Below are 14990 nucleotides of genomic sequence, written 5' to 3'. Positions count from 1 at the left end.
AAATGGCATTGTTGAAGTGCTGAAAGAAAACAATGCGAATTTATACCACTGAAAGTATCCTTTAAAAGTGAAGACAAAAGAAAGATATTTGCAGACAAAAAAAGCTGGAAAATTTGTGTAGAACTCTTGAATGGCATTGTTTTCACCTTCATCATATTGAAGATATCATTCCATTATTTTTTAGTTTACATTGTTTCAGTTCAAAAGTTAGGTGTAATTCCAAGTGTGGAACCTTTAAAAATAATGTTTTTTTCCTCAGGCTGCTTTCAGGATTTTTTCTTTGTCTTTGATTTTCTTCAGTTTCACTGCAATATATTTAGGTCTGATTTTTAAAAAATTTATCCAATTTGACTTTCACTGGCCTTTTGAACTGTGAACTGATGTCTTTAATTCCAAACAAAATTCTTAGCCATCATCTTTTGAAATACTATCTTTGCTTCATTATCTCTTTCCTGTCCTGAGTGTTTCCAGTTCAATACTTTTAGACCTTCTCACTTTATCTTCCTTGTATCTTATCCACTGTAATTTTCATATATTTTTATTTCTTCATATTGCCTTTTGTATTTTCTGAACTACCTCCCATTTCACTAATTTGTCATGAAATATAATAAAATTATTTTATTAAATATATATTTTGAGTTTTTTATAATTTAGACTATTTTATTTCTATAAGTCCTAGAGTGTGGCTTTTTTCAAATTTTTTAAAGATGTTATTGATTTTCTATTTTCTACCTATGGCTTCAGTAATCCATTTGTTTCTTTAAACATAGTATGTATAATTGGTTCATAGTTTCTATCTGATGATTCCTAGTGTCTGATATTTTTGTGGGCCTATTTCCATTTTTCTTGTACCTGCTGGTTCCAACACATGGAGTTTTATTTCCTTGCATTGCATCATTATGTTTTGGTTATGTGCTTTTTAAACAATGTTGAAAATTTTGAAACTTTGGATGCAAGTACCTTTCCCCCCAAAAAAGTTGAGTTTCTTTCACCAAGTGTCTCAGGGCATAACCAGTCAATAATTATCAAATTCAAGGTTTGAAGTTATTTGCAAGTAGGCAATTCCAGCATGATATTCAACTCTGCACTAAGGCTAATCTACTTCCAGTTCACTCTCATCTTGAAGGCATAGTTCTTTTTTTTTTTTTTTTTTTTTTCTTTTTTTGAGACAGAGTTTTGCTCTTGTTGCCCAGGCTAGAGTGCAATGGCACGATCTTGGCTCACCACAACCTCCGCCTCCCGGGTTCAAGTGATTCTCCTGCCTCAGCCTCCTGAGTAGCTGGGACTACAGGCATGCGCCACCATGCCCTGCTAATTTTGTATTTTTTAGTAGAGATTGGGTTTCTGTATGTGGATCAGGCTGGTCTTGAACTCCCGACCTCAGGTGATCTGCCTCCCTCAGCCTCCCGAAGTGCTGGGATTACATGCATGAGACACCGCAACCAGCAGAAGGCATAGTTCTTTGAGTATTAAGTTATTTGGAGGAGGAGTTTTCTCTTTGGTTTAAGCCAATTAATTTATGAAAAGGTGTTCAACACCATCCATAATTAAGGATATTCCAATTAAAGTAACAATGAGTTTTCACTTATCAGATTGTTACATTTTACTCAAAGAAAGTTTAAAAGTTGACAAGAGTGCATACCTTTTTTTAGAAAGGATGTACATGAAAATATTGACAGTTCTTACCTCTAAAAATCAGACCTGGAGTTAGGTGAAGGGGAGAAATATATTTTTTAGTTTCGTTGTATTTGCTTTTATAGTACTTGAAATTTCGACTCTCTATATAAGTTTTTTAAATAATAATTTTAAAGTCAAATGCCTAGATGCTTACTTTTTCTTTCTTTGGGGAAAGTTTTTTCTGCATCCAAAGTTATTGAGCCTAAATAACATTTAAAATGTATAAAGGGTTGTTGATTTCCTGAATGACTGGTTCATACAACAGTGAGTGGAGCAGAAATGTTTGCTAAAAAATAAGATGCAAGTAATGATGCTTTAAAACTTTAGCAACATAAATCAACAAAACATTCATGGTATTTCAATATTTATTTTTTCTATATGATGTCAGAGTAATGCACCTGCTGTGACATTGCAGAGATCAAATCAAATATAGTTTATAGGTTTGTGTCTTCTTGAAAACTCACTTATATACTTAGAATCAAGGTAATTGGTGCATCGTGAATGAAGTCAGGGACTTAAATTGCTATACTGAATAAAGATATTCCTAATATTTAAAAATTTTAAATTTTTAATACAATTTTTGTCTATTTTTGTTTTCTTTTTATGTGGCCACTATCCAGACATGTCAGGGGTGTGTGTGTGTGTGTATGTGTGTGTGTGTTTCTTTTGTTTTGTTTTGTTTTGTTTTAATTGCTGTTTAGGGATGTGGTTTCTTTTAAGTAGTCAGTTTTCTATTTTTGAAGTTACTGAATTTTCCCTCCTGATCACTGTTCTCAAATGGACTTAAATTCTGTCATGTTGAGCAGCTCTTCTTAAGTATACTTGGTACAAGCATTTTTAAGAATGACAAATCAAGCTCATGCATGAGCTAAAGATGAGGCATAGAGTAAAATTCTATTAACTCGATTGCCCTCCTGGTCAGGCTGTAGGATTGAAAGCTATTTACAAAGAAAAAAAAGTTTTGGAGTGCCCACAACAACAATGCATATTTTATATATTTCTTACAATGACCTGGCAAGATAGCTTGATTTTTCTATAACTGCACCAAGCATAATATTTGTTTTCTGATCATATCTCATCTCTGAACTGATGGGGGTACAGTGGAAAGAATGAAATCCTGATGCTTATGCTATTTTGCCTAACTTCAACTTGAAAAAAAGATAGCCTAGGCGTGTCATTTTAGAATAAATCTTGAAGTGTGTTTGTACTTTGTTAATTCCTAGGTGAAAAGGTGTTTGTATCTCTCTATGGAGCTGCCACAGACATGAATATAAGGCTGGATAAGAATTCCTTGACCATCGAGAAAACCTACATATCTCTGGCCAATCAGCGAACTATAACCATTCACAACCGCAGTAATATCATTGCCCATTTCCTGTGGAAGGTATTTGCTACCCAGCAAGAAGAGGACAGAGAAAAGTATAGGTCTGTAACAAAAATCACCTATATGCAGTAATTTGGAGGGGGGGAATGTAAAACTCAGTTATTATGAAAAATCAGTGAATTTTGTACTACATTTTTAGCCAACTCAACCAATGTCACATTTTTCTAACTTGCTTCTGGTGTAAGATCCTCTTTTGAAGCTGCTCATTTGAAAGATCTGAGCTGAGCTATGTGGAACAGAATGTCCATCCTGAGTTAATGTAACCTGGTTATAGTTTAGCAGTAATGGAATGCCTAGATTTTGAAGACAAAACCTATCATTCTTCACTATTCTTTCAAAGCAAGTCTACCTGTCTCTATTACTTTTGATAACCCTAACTAGGTTGATCAGCTTTTTTTTGAGACGGAGTCTCATACTGTCGCCAGGGCTGGTGTGCAGTGGCGCAATCTCAGCTCACTACAACCTCCGCCTCCTGGGTTCAAGCATTTCTCCTGCCTCAGCCTCCTGAGTAGCTAGGATTACAGGCGCCCACCACCACGCCCGGCTAATTTTTTGTACTTTTAGTGGAGACATAGGGTTTCAATATGTTGGCCAGGCTGGTCTCAAGCTCCTTGACCTCATGATCTGCCCGCCTCAACCTCCCAAAGTGTTGGGATTACAAGCGTGAGCCACCACGCCCGGCCAGGTTGATCAGCTTTTATAAAGAGTTCCTAAAAATAATCTATTTTGGATTGGCATCAATGTGGAATTTTTTTCAGTGAAAAGATACTTGTAGAAAATAGGAAGATTGAGGAAAAAGAAGGGCTTAGATGTAATGGCTTTTATATTCTTGGTTTTAGTAGCATTGCTCCAGTCCCTGCAAGCTATATAATTTAATAATGATTTCTTATTGGTATCTTTAATATTATAGTTTTAAAAATGGCACTTCGGGCAGTGGAGAAAATTAATAAAATGTAAAACCAAACTGTTGTAGCTAATCTCATCACTGTTAAATTTTGAAGATTTCTTTTTACTGAATCCATGCTTGCCTCTTTTAAGCTCCATTTTCATTTTTATCTCCTTCCAACCTCCCTGAATTAACCCTTTTGCTGCTTTCACTGGAATTTATTTCAGCCTTTTTTATTTGCCTTTCCATTTTCATTAAAGATTAGCCCTGGGAAGCTTCAAAGCTTTGTTTAAAACCAAGTTCGTATGTGATAAAAATAAAAGTCTTAGGTCCGTGGAAACCAGGAAGAACCCCCCCAGTGTGCAGTCCCTAATTGAATCAGAAGCCACGACAATGACAGGACACAGTGGGCCAGAAGCTTTGTCATTCAGACAATGAGCTTTAATCACTGAATCGCCACTGTGCCATCTTTTAAAAAATGAGGAAAGAAAAACGACTTATGCCTAAAATCTTCCTCTGGCTTTATGGCATAGAAATATCTGTGGTTTTAAAAGGCACAAGGAAAAGGACCCACTACTGCTTCCTTTGCCCTGGTTCCCCAGCTCACATGTGCTTACCAGCGATCAAAATGGCCCAACATGCTTGAAGGGAAAGTGGGAAAGGAGATCCAAGTAAAGAAAGTAAAACAGCAAAGTAGTGTTTCAGTATCATTCTTGTCCTATGGGCATAACCCTTTGTGGAGAGTGAGTACCCATTGTAAGAGGGAAAGCCAGCTTTAATTTCAGCCATGTCTGTGTGTTTGGCTATATGGATCATATGTGATTGATGCCATGCCAATACCAAAAAGTATGTAAGGACGTTAATTTCAGCAGTTAAACTCTAAAAACATTAAAACCAACGGTTATCAGAGATGCTAAACTGTAGAGTATATAATTCAGCCACAGTGGATGGGCATTGATTTTAGTTTTTTTCCCCACTTCACCTCCCCTGACACTCACACCCCTATCTCTTTAATATTGTCTTTTATTCTTCCCTTTCTCTTGCATCATTTTCTTTTACTATCTCCCTTGCTCTTTCTATTATTTCTCCTGGCAATTTCTTGGTAACAAGGGGAAAAATATAGGATAGCATTTTTATAGCCATGATTGGAAGCCTGATTTTATCATCTAGAATCATGACCCTCTTTTAACCAATAGACTTGAAAAGTGGCTTCAGATAAATAAGAATACCACCACTTTCACTCTGTGTGACATACAGGCCCAGAACTCCTGTTTCTCCAAATTGTATTGTTTTATCTCAGTAAAGAGTCTACAACATGCTGCCCCTTCTCTCCTGAGTGCCAGGAACTCAGCCAAGAGGGAAAAAGGATACCAGTCATACTGATCTCTTGTTGCACCAGGGTGGCACTTCTTGCTCTTCTCTCCATTGTTCCTCGATACAGCCCAAGCATAATAATAAGAAAGCAAACAACTTTCCTATTATAAGCCATGAATTCTTGTCCTTGAAGTAACTGTCATGAAATGCCCAACCTCTTGGAAAGGAAGGCAAGTACAGACAAGTTTGCCCTTTACTAAACATTTAACTCCTGCCTTCTGGACAGGGCAGTGGTGCTCTTGCTGTGAGTGTAGGCCCCTCCTCCTCCATGTCACAAATTCTCACAGTGTCCCAGGCCACACATCAGGGGTCAAGAAAGCAGAATGTTCTTTGGTAGCTTGCTTATGGGCAGATACCCACCCATCCCTGAAAAGCAGCAGCGAGATCTTTAGCGAATGGAGTGAATCCTCTCTTGAGCACCCCAGCAAGGCCTGCAGAGCTGAATCAGGCGTTATCCTCTTGATGTCTCACTCTCTTGCTCATAATGGGATACACCTTCTTCCTTTGTTCCCCCTCCTTCAGCAACCTCTATAGTTAAAAGATTTAACTTCTGGTAAACTTTCAGGTCAAACTCAAGAGCCTGCCCACAGTTTTTCTAGCATTTTAACATGGCTTAAAGCATATCCTGTGGCATTCATCTCCAGGGGCTGAAAGTTGCTCAAAGGTCGCTTCAATAATGCTAATAGCTTTAACAGATACATTCAAGTCCCATTCCAGCCATCGAGGTTTCTTGTCCTCTTGTATCTTGATGAGCAAACACTTGGATATCTCTTCTTGCAGTGGAGGAATTTCAGCCCCAGGAATACCTGTTTGTTTCCAGCAGTTTACTGTTTGGTCTTCCTCCACACCTACCTCAAAGTATTGCTAAAAACCTTAGGACACATGTCCAGGTTTGGGGACAGAGGGTTGTTCCCATGCTACACACTTGGGCAATGACGTTCCTCCCCCTAGGAAGAAGTTCTGTGCTTTAAAATTCTTTTCTTTTTTTTTTTTTTAACTTGAGGATCAGATGTATAGGGACCTTTAAAAGATCACCTTTATTTTTTTCTTTTGATGTTTTCCTGAGACTTGCAGAGAAATTAATCTCTTCAGAAATGGAGGCTGCATTCATCCCTCCTTGCTTCCTCAACCTTGTCCTGAGGGATTTTAAAACATTCTGCAAGATTCTTTCATACTCATTCTTATCACATTCGCTGTATTCAGAGACTTGGCATGGGCTTTAAGGATTTTTGCTCCCCATTTCCCCAGCAAGGTCACAGCCATTTTCTCAATAGCAACCAGCTCTAATTCTAGATTTGCTCTGTACAAGAGCTCCTACAATTCTCAATGGAGCCCCTCAGAGTGGTCAGCATGGATTTATTCTATAATATGCAGGTGGAGGAAATGAGACGTTTCCTTAGATAAATCAGTTTTAATTGGGCTTTGAGCCTACCACCTGTGTCATAATAAACTTAATCTCAGTTATGTTTAGAGGCCCCTTTCCTTCCCTAGGGTTTATACAAAAATCTGAAGATTTACGTGGTACTGCCAAACAGGGAGAGGATCTCTAGTTCTTCATTTGTAACATCGATCACAGAGTTGCTAACTGTTTAGAGTCACATGATCCATTTTCCGTTTGAAGGTGGATGGCTCCATTTGTTCCAGGCCAAGTGTGGACATGGGAGTATTTCTTCTAGCTCTCAAGACCATGGCTCTTAGTTTTTAATCTCCTCAGCATTCAGTTGGCACTTTGTGTGGGTGCTGAAGGGAGCAGGTTACAGGCCTTGAGTACCTGAAGATGAGGGACTATTACTCTTTCGACCCTGCTGCACTGGAGACACACGTCTTCCCCATTGACTGTTAACGGTGTTGGTAGCTACTAGACCATTTGTAAAATGGGTTAAGTCCATGGTTTTACTGAAGAGAGTGCTGGCCTGCTGTTATGCTGTCTGATGAAAGGTCTCCTCATCTATAAAAGAGAACCACCTCTGAGTGCAAGAAACCATGACTATCAGCAGGACAAGATGGCAAAACACTAGGGCTGAGATCTATGGGAGCCCTTGTTGGAGCCAGGCCACCTGAAGTTGTGGCTATACACCTCCTCCTTAGACTCTCAGTCCTGGCTCCAATTCTCCATCAGAGGAAGAATCCAGTACCCTCTTTCCTTCCTTTGCCTTCTACTGGCTGTTACCGATTTGGAGTTTCAACAGCATGGGAGAAGAGCAGCGTTTTGGAATTTGTTTTGTTCTCTTTGTTTTCTGGTGCAGGGATTGCATTTCTCATGTTCCTCAGTTCATGGAGCATTATCATCTTCATCCTCAGTCCACACAAAGCATTTTATTTATTCTCTTACATCCCCACACCTCACTCCTGTTAATTCCCCCAGAGATACCATTCTAATATGTTAATGTGTCTATCTTTTTATATGAATCTGTTCTTTCAAAATGTATATTGTCTTGGGGGAGAGATAGAGAGAAGTCATATTTTGTATTCCATTTTCTCCTTTTTCTCACGAGGCTGTGTGCTTAAGATCCATTCGTGTTGCTATGTGTATATCTAATCCATTGCCTTCACCTTCTGCAGACCAGACCACATTGTGTCACCCCCACATTCCATCTGTGCACTCTTCCAGGGGTGGCATCCACAGGCTCATGCCAATGTAGGCATGTTAGGCAACCAGGTCAAAATCTTAGTGCCTCAGCCTGAGAATTAATTAACATTTAATTTCTTAAATGGCTTGTTTTCTGGTTTAAAAAGAAATACATTGTGCACTAATAAAATTTAGAAAATATTAAGCACAAAGATGAGGGCAAAAATCCATTCTAATCCTTCCAACCAGGGAAACCACAGTCAATATTTTGGTATGTCTAAATCTGTTTTTTTCCCTAATAAGTGTGTATTTTTCTTTTGCTTTTTTATTACAAAAGTGGGATTATTGTATATGTTACATTTTGCCACTTTGTTTTTCACCTTAAAATATTTCAGACATTTGAAAATGATGTTAAATATTCCGTTTAATACCACTTTACTAGCTGCTTATTATTCCCTAATATTCCCTGGATTCCTGGGAGGCAGTGTGCATATTGGTTAACACCGGGGAATTCAAACCTCCAAAGACCCTAAAGTCCAGGCTATCTTTCAGCTATGTGATCTGGGGCGAGTTACTTAACCTTTCTAAGCCTCAGTTTCATCATCTACATAGTGGGAATGATGATCATAATGCTAATGACCCTTCTGGTAGTTATGTGTATTTAATTATATGATGCATGTGAAAAGTTTGGCAAGTACCCAATAAATGTAATGTTCATGATTCCCATTTTTGTTCAACCAGTGCTTCATTATCTTACATCAAATTTACCCACTTGATCTGGTATCATTCCAGCACTTTAATGGACATCTTTGTATCTGTGTCTTTGTTTATATCCATGATTATTTTTAAGGATTTATTCCTGCAAGTGGAATTTTTTGGTTTCTAAGGGTATATAATCTGTAAGTTTTCCAGGTCAGTATCAGATAACAAAAATATCAAATAAAAAAGAAATGGATTCCTTTCTTTCTGCAAACTGAGCTGTCTTTAATTTGCCCTGCTGTGCCCAGCAGTGTGGAAGGAATGCTGCCAGTCACCTTGGACACTGCCTCCTATCTGGCAATAAAAATCAAGCACAAGATGCTTTCTTGCTTGGAACCAGAATACACCAAGCCCATTTCTTTGACTTCTTTTTGCAGCGTGTGACCAAAGCACCCTGAACACATACGTTATTTAAAAAGAGTTATTTGATGATACTGACAGGAGTTGGAACTGGGACAGGAATTCAGTGATCCTAGGCTCCCACTCAGCACTTATGTTGCTAAATAATTTGTTTCTCACCCCTGGTAATACCAGTACAATGATGGGAATATGGTCGTATGTCCTGGGAGGAGATAAAATTCAGTCTGCCAAGTTCAGAAGAAATGTGAACACAGCTCCGGTGGGGGCAATGAGTGGAGGATTGGGGAAAGCTGCTGTTCTCTCTTATCATGATGGATATTAAGAGCTAGAAAAAGAGAGAAAAGGAGATGCCTTAAGGCATAGTTTGAGCATTTTGTAAGCTTGACAGCTTGGTGATTGCCTATGGTTGACAGAGGGAGAAAACCAGTATATATGGAGTTAACAGCTTTGTCCCAGGAACTGCACTAGAGCCTTGATTACATTTAACCCTCAACACATCTTTCTGATGGAGCAGCTCCTATGGTCTCTAGAAGGAGAAGACACTGAGGCTTAGAGGAATCGGGGAACTCCCAAAGTCACAGAGCTGGTAAACAGATCATAGGATTGGTATGCAAACCTAGTCCCTGCTGGCCCCAGGTTCTATGCTCCAGGTAACTAACAGCTAAGAAAGAATTAAAGCTAAGCAAATTTAAAAGGAACAAAATTGTCCTTGCCATGTGAGGGGCAGAATAGATGTTAAATATTTAAAAAGCAGCCTGGAAAACACGATTACCTGAAAGAAAATATTTGTCCAGATATACATAAGGGCTCAGGAGTAAAGCAATGAGTATTGAATAGGAAAGGAATCCAGGGAGGATCTCTTAAAGAAGGTGGTTGAAGATGAGCAAACAGAGGCTCTGAGAGGTCTGAGGACTTAGTGCAAGGGCAGCAGGTTACAGACTCAGGGCAAGGAGGGACCACCCCAGGGTGATGGCTGAGGACATTTCCAGGAGGAGGTACTAGAGGGAAGCCCTTTACAAAGTTCTTCATGGGAGTACCCACATGAATCTCACATTGCCTGTTTTCTTTAGGGCCTGTGATGATCTGATCAAAGAGGAGAAGGATGAGACTGATGAGTTATTTGAAGAGTGTATTCCTGATCCCTTACTCCGAGAACATCTTTCTGTTCTCTCCCGAACCTTTGCGAATCAGAAGAGGCTGGTGCAGGGAGACAGCATGCTCTTCTTCAATAACGTTTTCACTGTGGAGCCCCTGGTGAGCATATAAATAAAAGCTGACCATACGGGAAACGTAAGTGGGAGCACAGGCTTGCTTTGATAAGAGCGCTCACTTGGGGGTTGAGACAGTGAGTTGCAAGAGAGTGAAGAGTCCACCTGAAGAACCTCACCATCACTGTGAGACATTATGTAGAAGGTAATGGTAAGAATGTCATGGGACGCGTATATAGGTCACAATTTCCAGCACCAGTCACTGTGTTAACCATTTCGTAGGGATTATGCAGTTCATCTCATTTGCATATGTATTAGCTTACAAGTGTACAATAGAAGATCCCATTAGAATCCCATTCAACAGATGAGGAAATTAAGACAGAAATTTTGTGACTTGCTCAAGGCCTAACAGCTGAGGTCAGTGGTTAGAAATCCATCCCTGATTGGCCTGACTGTAGAGCAGGACTTCTCAGCCCTGACACTGTTGACATTTGGGGCTGGATCATTCTTTGTCCTATACATTGTAGGATGTTTCATGCAAAACGTCCTTACTTTTACCCACTAGATGCTAGTGTGACAGCCAAAACTGTCTCTTTACACTGCCAAATATGCTCTGTTGGGCAAAATCACTTGGGTTGAGACCTGCTTTGTCCTTCATTCATTCATTGAATACTCATTGACTGCATGGCCTGTATCAGGCACTGTGTTTGTACCAGACATTGATGGACAAAACAGACATGATCCTTGACCTGATAGTCTTTCTAGTGAGAGCTGTGCCAGAATTAGAATAGGGCCTGTCTGATTCCACAGACTAAACTCTTAAGCACTCTTTCTCCCTACTGCCCCAAATCAAAGAAGCTAGCAGCTTTGTTATTTACTGTATGCTAGGTGCTGTGCTACAGCCTTCCTGTGTATTAGTTCACTCCCACCAGGCAGAGAGTGATATGAGGATCAAAACAGTGATAGGAAGGCTGAGGCAAGAGAATGGCGTGAACTGGGGAGACGGAGCTTGCAGTGAGCCGAGATCGCACCACTGCACTCCAGCCTGGGCGACAGAGGAGACTCCGTCTCAAAAACAAAACAAAACAAAACAAAACAGCGATAGGAGGTTAGGAAGCCCGCAGCTGGTTAGAGCTGCCGAGTTGTTGCCATTTAAATCAGATAGAGAAGAGACATGGACACGAGGACACTTGAGAATACAAGGTCACTTGTGAGAAATGCCACTGACTTATGCAGGCTCATTTTCCTTCCATCTGCACTTCCAAATTGTTGTTAAAGGATATAACATGGAAAAGGAGCTCCATGGCTAAGTAAGTTTGAGAAATGCAAGGCTCAATATTGTTTGAAAGGTTTCTTGGTTATAAGACTTTGGAAAGCCTTTAATATGCTAATGTGTGTTGTTAATCTCCAAGAGGGAGCTTTTCCCTTGGAGACACCCTCTGGGACAGTTTTGTGGGGCCGGCTATGTGAGTCACTGGAGAAGACAGTAAGGTGTTCTAGCTCAGAGGCTGAGGTGATTTTCATAGGCAAAGAAGTTGGAGAAGGCTTCTTGAGAGAAGAACCTGGGCCTGAGTCTCACAGGACAGGCCTTTTGGAGAATGAAATTGTCCATGTGCATGGCATGGTTCACCCAAGGCTTCATGAGTAGACTAGTTTCTTGAAGTCAAGGGTTCACGTAGGGAAGGAAGGTTGGAGATGTGTGCCAAGGCTGAGACTTCTGTCATGTCAGAGGACTATCTAGGGCTCAAGTGAGCAAAGGGATCTCCAAATATAATGGGTTAGATCAAGATGAGGACCAAAAGTGAAAATAGGTCAAGCCCAGAGATATGGAAAAGGTCAAGAAGGAATTATTGATTGGTGCATGCAAGCAGGTGGCTGAGCTGGGCTGAGTCAGGGAAGAGCCATCAGTTGTGGTAATCTTAAACATACTGGTAAGGTTCATGCAGTCCAAGACTGTTCCCAGCTGCACTGGACATCCAGTCTGATGACTGTTCCTCCTGGGCAGCCCTGGGACCACAACATGGTGGTCAGGAGGAGGCCAGGGATAAGCCATAGGTAAGTCCTGCCCATTTCTATTTCAGAAGTAGGAACACTGGAATTACCTCCGATGAGCTTCTCCTCATGTTTCCTTCCATAACCCACAGTTCAGTGAAGGAGATGTATGTATGTTAAAATATGGCATCTAATATGATAGTTTTTGAATTCCAGGTGGGAACTGAATTAAGCATTTTGGTCACAAGGCCTTTTTTTATCCTTAGGAAGAAAAACATTTTAGTAATATGCAGAAATAGTACCAAAATGATAATTTTTAAGCAAATGAGACTAATTTTATTTGTATTGTTGTGGGGGAGGTGATGCGAGAAATAGGCAGAAATATTCGCTTCCAATATAAATGGTCTTTATGGAATCTATCATGATTTTGTTTTCCTCCTGTACCATTTAGTCTTTCTTCTCATAATAGTATTCATTAGCTGGTTGACAATTTTTGCAAAGTGAAAATGAAGGCATGAAACTCCTAGTTTTCTCAAAGTTATTCTGGTCAAAACAGCAGAACTCAATATCAGTTATAATGAATTCTTTATTTATGTTAAATCTCCTTACTTAAAAACTATAGTTCCTGAAAGTTTTATATAAATACAGTTCTCGTTTGTGAATGTACTATAATCTTACCTTATACATTACTTTTAAAGGTATTTAATGGGAAAATTCTACCATTTCACAGACTTCTCGGCACAAATGCAAGCCAAGGATGCTTTTTACTGTTGAAATTTTGGTTTTCTGATTCAGGTAAATGAATGCTACAGTAGTCTCAGATGAGGGAGTTGAGAAAGGATTTTTAGAAGAAATGAGATCTGAACTGAAGATTGGAGGAAGGGTAAGATTTAATTAAGTGGGAAAGGAGACAGAGAATGTTTCCAATTGGGAAAATTGCAAAAACAAAGAAACATATCCGAGGTAATTCCGTTCTTCCTGCTTCTGAAATAGAAATGGGCAGGACTCACCGGTGGCCTACCCCAAGCCTCCTCCTGACTGCCATGTTGTGGTCCCAGGGCCACCCATCCTCAGGAGGAGCAGTCATCAGCCTCGATCTCCAGTGCAGCTGGGAAGAGTCTTGGACCATGTGGACCTTACCAGTACATCTAAGATTACCACGACTGACTGCTCTTCCCTGCCTCAGCCCAGCTCAGCCACCTGGCTGTGTGCACCAATGATTCCTTCCTGACCTTTCCATGTCTCTGGGCTTGACCTACTCACATTTTTGGTCCTCATCTTGATCTAATCCATTGTATGTGGAGATCCCTTTGCTCACTTGAGCCCTGGATAGTCCTCTGACATGACAGAAGTTTCAGCCTCGACACACATCTCCAACCTTCTTTCCCTACATGAACCCTTGACTTCAAGCAATGTTGGAGAATGTTTCCAATTGGGAAAATTACAAAAACAGACCATTAGGGAAGGAGCTACCTGACCAACCCATTGTGTTTTAGACTGCAGGCTGCCATCTGCCACCATGCTTTTACAGAAACACTGGATCTAGGGGGTGGTCATGTGTGTTCCTTGCAAAGAGGGAGTTCTGTGGTCAAATAAGCTTAAGAAATACTGGTTCAAGAGAAGGTGACTCTCCAAGCAATGGAGTGCAAGCAGCATTTCCCTATGACCACAGACTCCCCCTCCACTGAGCATCCACTGGGGTCCATGTTCTGTGGAACGCGGACACAGACAGAGGGTGAGATGGGTGGTGCAGGTCGGATAGGGGAAATGCCCAGTGCAGGAAGGGTCAGAGAGACTGACCATCTCTGCAGGCAAGGTCGGGTGATGCATGAGGGTGCTGCTGACCTGGAATAGCCCAGGGGTGGTCAAAAAGGAAGGAAATGGCAGAAATCCGAGATGTTCAAAAGAAAGACACTAAAGTGCTTTTTGATCAACTGGCTGTTGAGGTGAGACATTGTGAGGAATTTCATTTGTGTTTCTCCAAAGCTGTATGGAAGATATTGGGAGAATTATGACGTCTTTGATAGAAATGAGCAAGTCAGGAGTCCTGAGTTTAACTGCTAGCTTTGCCAATAGCAATATAAGCTTAAACAAGCCATTTGATCTTCCTTGGCTTCAGTTGCCTTGTACACAAACAGGGTATTGCAGTTAAGTCACATTGATCCTTTTTGATCTACAAATTCTGACTCTCCAATTTAGGATCAGACTCTGAGCTTCTTGAGGTCAGGGAGGTCCTTATCCCCATTTGTGGCCAGTGCTAATAAACGAATGAATGAATGAACAAATGTAAATCAACAAATGATGATGAGTTTGGCTCTGAACATGTTGAATTTGAGATGACTATAGATATCCAAAAAATTTGGCAAATGCAGGACTAAAATTTGTGGGAGGGGATTCAGGACTGGAAGCTAGATTTGTGAGTGTGCTGTGGAGATCTTCATTGAAGCCATGAAAAGCAGATGAAAACTCTAAGAGCAGAGCAAAAAGGAAATTGCAGAGGGCTGAAGAGGGCCTCCAGGCCCTCATATTTAGAGGCTCTGCAGAGAGAGGAGAGGCTGTGACTTCACAGAGAAGGCATCAGGAGGCAGGCTGGACAGCTGACAGCCTGTCATGGCTTATATATTTGTCTACACCTACCATGCGTCGTTCAGCACCATTTGCTTCTGAAGGTCTCTTCTGAATCTTGCTCACTCTCAGGTCAGTTATGCCAAGTGGCTTCTACTTAATTTCTGACAGTGGACCTATGCATCGGTGATTGGTTATTTCTTAGGGTGTGATTCC

The 14990-nt window shown here is 40.4% G+C and overlaps 1 protein-coding gene across 9 annotated transcripts in view; it reads left to right on the top strand.

Moving 5' to 3' along the window:
- The window catches only part of HYDIN (HYDIN axonemal central pair apparatus protein), a 491920-nt gene that overhangs the window by 161979 nt on the left and 314951 nt on the right, over positions 1-14990 (top strand). For all 9 annotated transcript variants that reach the window (XM_055298612.2, XM_063611543.1, XM_055298611.2 and 6 more), the window contains 2 exons: positions 2901-3102; positions 10080-10263. In XM_055298612.2, coding sequence (XP_055154587.2) covers positions 2901-3102; positions 10080-10263 — 386 coding nt within the window. The remainder of the gene's footprint in view (positions 1-2900; positions 3103-10079; positions 10264-14990) is intronic.

Source organism: Symphalangus syndactylus, chromosome 11 (assembly GCF_028878055.3).
Source record: "Symphalangus syndactylus isolate Jambi chromosome 11, NHGRI_mSymSyn1-v2.1_pri, whole genome shotgun sequence".
Taxonomy (NCBI): Eukaryota; Metazoa; Chordata; class Mammalia; order Primates; family Hylobatidae; genus Symphalangus; species Symphalangus syndactylus.
This window is presented reverse-complemented; position numbering and strand designations above follow the sequence as displayed.